We start from the raw sequence: 7,091 nt of genomic DNA on the forward strand, positions 1-7,091 counted from the left end.
AAAATGTTTTGAGCCGGGGGGAGGAGATAGAAAAAACATACTGCCCAAAGTTCTGACAATTTTGTCTTTTTTCATAGAAATGCCATTAAATTTAGCTTGATCTACCAACCAAATTTTCCTCTCAAAATGCAGGAAATAGCATTTCATAACATAACATTTTAGAAGTTGATTGGTATAAATCACAAAATGTAGTTTCAAAATTATATAAATACACGAGTCTAATACATAACTCTCACTATAGTGTTTATATCAACTTGATTAAATGATATGGTATTATCAATATAGTAGAAGTAGTAGTAGAAGTAGTAGACTGGTTTATTAAACAAGTATGACAAATTAAAAGCGGTCTTGCAGCCCGAGGGGCTGAATTGCACTGCTTGACAGTCTTTTTGTACATTATTTTACACAAACATGATTATTGGATAAACAAATTCGAAGTGTACAACTTATTACAATTTAAATGCAAATCATTAATACGTAACACCGTCATTAAAAGTAAATTAGAACTATTTACAACAACTGTACACTGTTTGATACTAGATATAGAGAGTCTTTGGGACACAGTTCAGATATCAATTATAGTGCGTTCAGAATTAACCTTTATCTCCCAATACGAGGTCTTTTTTCTTCGCCCTGCAATTGTCCTTTAAAATGGGTCAAGTTTCATGATTTTGATAATTTGTCATTTATGCTATTTTGCATCTATTATAAGGCCCAAAGTAAAATCATTCTGACGTTGAAATTTATATTAAATATAAACCACTATCTTACCTTTGAAGTACATACTTGCAAAGTTTGGGTTCTTGTGATACAGGTTGCCCAACTGGTATCAACATTTTATGACGTCATTTCGAAGTCAATGATACTGCTGTTGGCAACACAAGCCGTAACGAATATTATTATTCTGTTATCTGCACTTGCTGTTGTATTTTTGTCGCATACTTTGAAGTTAACTGGGAATACCCTTTGTTCACGGTTCCAGCCAATCAAGGAGGTTAAAAAAAGTTTTTAAAGACTTTTTTAAATAACATACATCTATTTGAAATGTATGATTTCTGTTACTATATATCTATAAACAGTACAGTCCTGCCCAGGACAATATATGTCTGAAAAGTATAAATCAACAGCTAGCCTGACCTTTTCGGATTATTGATACAAATAGTCACCCAAGTAGTTTAAAAATAAATCATATACTATTCACATTTACTACACACGGATTTATCATACGTGACATCTTTATTCTACATTTAAATACATACGAAATGTATGTAACAGTGCCTAGTACAAATCAGAGTGAGAGTGGAAAAATTACAGAGCATTTTCTTTATGATACCTTTCTCAATTTCTAATCCTGTTCGGATTTTTTTTTGCGAAACCCAACACAACCAAAAGATTCGACAGAAAAGAAAACATCAGATTGTCTTTAACACTTAGGACTAAACGTTGTAAATTACATAGCTGTCATTTTTTAAACACAAATCATATCCATAAGTAAAATAAAAACAAACAAAAATGCATGCGTACATTTAAAACAAAGAGTAATCATTAAAGAGTATTATGCTTGCCGTGTTTGACACGACATTATATGTATAATTAATTTCGCTTTAACTTTTACTGTACATTAACATTGACAAACTCTTAGACTACTACAAAAGTCACGATCTGAAACACAATCAAACAGCATTTCTACATGCGATTCTAAGACTGACAAACTAAGAAGGAACACTTTCTGACATTCACATCGCTGGACTATCAATACATTCGATATAATTTGTATAATTCAAAGATAAGCAAACGGGCGATAGATTCTGTTACATATAGCAACGCATGTGTTTAAAAGTAATCGAATTCATTGATAACATATATCTGTACATTTTCTATTCAAGTACAATTTCAATTTATTTGAAGATGATGATGATACAATTACATTTTCGCCACATTGTTTTGTTGTACATGCATTAGTTGAATTTCTTGTGTAGTATGACTATATGTATGTTTACAGTTCACACGTAAGTTAAAACAAGATTCTTCTTCTAATATTCAAACTCAGGAAACTAAAGAGAAGGCAGGAGGTCTTTTTCCGCTGATGAACCTCGTGCTTAGGGACGCCGATCATACAAAACAGCCTTTCCCCTAATATTTTAAATAGTATGACAAGCTGGTGTATCTCTAAGACCTACTGAAGCCACCAGTACTGTTCATCCAAATTCACATATGGTCGTAACTGATGTCAGTATGCATAAGGCAGGCTAAGACGGGTTGCCAGTTGGGTCAAAATTCTTCTTTTTAAGCTTCATTCTTTCTGTGGAAAACAATATAGATCATGGTCAAACTCAGATACAAAATGATACCAGCAGAACCATTATGAAAATAAAGGCATCTTCAACAAGCATCGAAAAATATCTGAAGAACAGGAAGAGATACCATGCATGCCTATTGCCACCATTGCATTGTTGAAAATTCCCTTATATCACACATTTCTGGCACAGCAACAAGTAAGTCTTGCATTTATGACACATGTCAGTTTAGACTAAATGTTTTTTTTCCCTTTTCATTTATACGCACATATATAATGCCGTATGTCAAGTCGTCGACATTGGCAGAGGACTTGATCTGCATACTAGGTTGTCTAGGATTCTACGTGTAGTAGAAGGCAAACCTTTTAAGAGTGCCAGGAAGACATTATTAGCAAAGACAATGTCAGATAGATGCCAAATATTTTGAGATAGGAATCGTTTTAGTTCTTGTTCTTGTTGATCATGTTGTATAGTTGTACATGCGCACTTGTACTTTTGAAGCACCTGTTTTATGTGACTGTACAGATAAAAACATGACAGTGTTAGGAAGGGAAATCACACAACTAAAAAAGGAAGACATTTTAAAGGGTCAAATCTATTTTGTTTCATTTTTAATTTCGTTTAAAAGAGTCAAGCAATAGGACCATTTCCGTTCAGTGGCTTTGAGAGACTATCCGGAATCGTCACCTCATTATTAGCCGCGGAATGTGCAGGTCGGTACGCATCTTCCAACGACTGCTGTTGAAGCTCAACCTGGTGTTGTGACCTACATAACAGTACACAACGTAGTTGCATCTTTTTCTGTATCACCTATTCAACATCCACTTAGACCTTTTAGGATTATTTAGGATTGTAGATATTTCCTTTTAACACGGCCAAACCTATAGGTTTATTATTTCTGAATATGCGTGGTATATATTGAGGGATTTTTATGTTACCACATATAAAAGAAGACATTAATACAACACAGGGTCACACAATGCATTTCTAAACAGCATAATTGACTGGTCAGTTTGCATGTAGGTACACATATTATGACAAAAACACTATCGTATTCATAAACATTTCACATACATATCAAATAATTTCGAAATATTATTATTTCCGTTGCTGCAAATTTTAATGTATTCTGATTCGAAATTGTTTGGTGACTTACCTGATTTCACTCAAATCTTGGGAAACTGAAAAAAGAAAAGGGCAAATGAAGGCCTAATACGCAAAGTACAATATTGTTTTAAAAAATGCAATAAGATGTGCCACTGTACACTTTCATTTTACGACAGTTCTAAAATTTTACTTTTTTCTAGTTTCTACCTTATAGCCGCTGTTTTTAAAGCCACTCGTGCTGTATACAATGTCCCTGCCCAGTGAACATTTGGATTTTGTGCTGGAAGAGAGTTACTTAGAAAAACATTGATACTTGTCTTTCGCAAATAATTGTAGAATTTTAGATATAAACAATTCCTTGTACGTGTAACAGAAATACATAAATGTACATAGTTTTGTAATATGGAACAACTATTGCAATATGTCTAGTCACAGTAATGACACATAGGCAATAAACGTACAAATTGAGTAGAGTTAACCTAAAAGGTATATACATACAATATAGTGTTTACAAATACTTTAATTTCTTTATTTTGCTCTCTGCCACCAATGGGCCACAGCAATTGACATAGATATACACTCAACAAAACAATGAAATCATAAATAACTAGACACAAGTTACAAATGAAATCAATAAAACAAAGGCCAATTGTACATCAGTTAAAATGAAATGAAAATATGATAAGGGCAGAACCAAAACCATAATTATATTAAACTTCATGAACAAAAGAGAAATCATAAAACTTAACAAGGACATGAGCTTATGTGGAACAAATCACAATTTTTCAAATGAATAAATAAATCAGAAGAAACAAAACCATGTAAGGGTTAGTCCTCAGACTCCTCACAATTAGTTATATCAAATTAAAATAATTGCACATCAACACAAAATAAATCATCAATCAAACATATGGAGGACAAAGGTTAAGCGGACAAGGACGACAGACAGAGTGGATGAACATGTTTGTTTCTTAAATTGAAGGCATTGTAAATAAACTTTCCTAACTGTCTTATTAATGTTGTAGTAGGGCCTGACATTAATTCCTTGAACTTGTGTGGGTCTGGTCGCGTGGCATAGTATTTTGGCAGGTGTTGTGTTCTTAAACTATGTAAATATGGGCATTCCATTACAAAGTGATACTCGCTTTCAATGACACCTTCTAAACAGAGAGGACATAATCTATCTTGTCTGTCCACATTTGTATGTCTACCTGTTTCTATACTTAGCTCGTGTGATGCACATCTCAGCTGTGCTAGTGCTTTTCTGTGGTTAAAAACATTGATTACACTCAGATACTTTTCTGTCACAAATCTGTCCTTGATTATGCAATATGTTTCTAGCCTATTAGTGTTTTCTATTTCATGGTTCCATATTTGAGTTGCCTGTAGTTTAGACCTTTTTTTAAAGACCTCAAAAAATACTTCTTTATTACTTACCCCCTGGCCATACCATGCTTCTTGCAGACCATGTGAAAACAGCAACTGCTTTACCTGGCTTAACCAGGACTTCCTGTCCACCTGGTCAAGCTCGTATAGTAATTTGTAGCATTTCCTTGAATACCTGTTCTCATTCATCTCTAACACTTTTACCTAAAATTTAATTATTCTAATTTGTCTCTGTACATAAAGAGGATGTCTCCCTAATTCTCCTCTAACTGCTGTATTTGATGCATTATGTCTGACTCCTAGGTAATACTTACAAAATTTATTGTGTACTATTTCTAGTTGTTTACACGGATGGAACCCCCAAATTTCGCACCCGTACATCATAATAGGCAAAATCATAGTATCAAACAATTTAAAGACTAACTCTGGGGATAATACACCAAACTTTTGAATCCTCTTCTTGATTATGAAAATTGCTTTGGATGCCTGTGATGCAAGAGTGTCCTAAGCCCTATACCAGTTTCCCCTGGAAGAGATGGTTTTACCTAGGTACTTGTAAGTGCTTACAACTTCAACTTTCTTTCCACCATAAAACCATCTCTCTGACCGCCTTAACTTACCTCCATTCCGAAAAACTATCACTTTCGTCTTCACTAAATTTACTGTCATCTGCCATTTTTCACAATATTTGTTAAGTGCATTAAGGACCCTTTGCAGACCTACTATTGAGTCGGCACACAAGGCTAGGTCATCCGCGAACATTAAGCTTAAAATTTCAACATCATCCACTTGTATACCTCTACAACCACTTTGTGTCAAATAATCATCTAAGTCACTTAAAAAGAAGGCAAATAAGAAGGGGGATAATATACACCCCTGTCTTACCCTCTATTACATGTAAACACCTCACTCATATCACTCTTCAGTCTGACACAGGATTTTACATCGGAATATAGTGATTGAACTAGTTTAACCATTTTACTACTTACTCCCCCATTTATTAATTTTTAAGGCCTTGGAAAAATCTACAAATGCGCAATAGAATCGTCCACCTGGTCTTGATAAATATTTATGCACCATAGCATTTAGACAGAACAAATTATCTAAAACACCATAACCCTTCCTAAACCCCATTTGTGATTCCACTAGTTTTTCTTCAGCCTGACCCCAATTATTCAATCTTTTCCCCAGGATTGCAAGAAACAATTTGCCAAATACTGATAATAGGGTAATACTTCTATAATTCCCCACATCATCTTTGTTTCCAGATTTGAATAATGGTTGAATAACACCTACTGTCCATTGTTTTGGTATTACAACGAGCGTGAAACATTTATTGAACAACATTTTTAGGTATGGTAACAGAATTGAAATACTCTCATGAAAAAACTCTGGTAATAATTTGTCCATGCCAGGTGCTTTGCCTGCTTGAGATTCTTGACACTGTCTAAAATTTCCTCCTCAGAAATTTCTTTATCTAGGCTGTCAACCTCAGTATTACCATCGTTTTTACTTTGCAATGCACGTTCCCTTGTAAACAAACTCGATGATTTGTCTGATACTATGACCGGTCATAATATCGATGTAGGTGTTGTAACAGAAACATGGTTTACACCTAGTCACCCTGTAGAATGCACTAATATAGAAGGGTACACACTCTTTTCCCGTTGTCGCACTACTGGCAGCCGCGGCGGGGGCATTGCCATTTATGTACGAGAGAGTATACCCGCTGAAATTATTGATTTTATCGTAACACCAACAGAGCTTGAGTGTCTATGGGTACTAGCTAAACCATATTGGACACCAAGGCACATTACAAACTTAGCTATCTGTGTTGTTTATAACCCCCCAAGTAGTCCGTACCAGGATATGTTAGGTGATTATCTTCTCCACAGTATTGACAAGATTACCACCAAATATCCGCACGGGGGAATATGTATTATGGGAGATTTTAACAGGTTCGAAATCAAACCCGTTCTTCATGGAAGCAAGCTCGACCAAGTCGTGAAACACCCCACTAGGGGAGGGGCAGTACTCGACCTGATAATTACTAACTTGAAGTCATCCTACCAAAACCCTTGTATTGAAGAGCCATTGGGCCAGAGCGACCACAACACTGTGCTTTGGTACCCAGTAGACCACAAACCCACCAACACTACAACTAAAGTAACTTTTCGGCAAATGAAAGATTCTAATATACGCTCATTTGGACAATGGATTTCACAACACCCATGGACCTGAGTCATGGACGCCGCAGATACCCCAACTAAAGGTGACAATTTTTACGACACTCTAAATGCT

At 35.2% G+C, this 7,091-nt stretch overlaps 1 protein-coding gene across 1 annotated transcript in view; it reads right to left on the reverse strand.

Moving 5' to 3' along the window:
* Positions 1-299: 299 nt before the first annotated feature.
* The window catches only part of LOC118404300, a 15,299-nt gene continuing 8,507 nt past the window's right edge, over positions 300-7,091 (reverse strand). Inside the window, exons 8-10 of the mRNA XM_035803368.1 lie at positions 3,454-3,478; positions 2,985-3,063; positions 300-2,302 (exon numbers count right to left, since the gene is read on the reverse strand). Coding sequence (XP_035659261.1) covers positions 2,294-2,302; positions 2,985-3,063; positions 3,454-3,478 — 113 coding nt within the window. The 3' untranslated portion in view covers positions 300-2,293. The remainder of the gene's footprint in view (positions 2,303-2,984; positions 3,064-3,453; positions 3,479-7,091) is intronic.

This window comes from Branchiostoma floridae, chromosome 17, assembly GCF_000003815.2.
Source record: "Branchiostoma floridae strain S238N-H82 chromosome 17, Bfl_VNyyK, whole genome shotgun sequence".
NCBI classification, from domain to species: Eukaryota; Metazoa; Chordata; class Leptocardii; order Amphioxiformes; family Branchiostomatidae; genus Branchiostoma; species Branchiostoma floridae.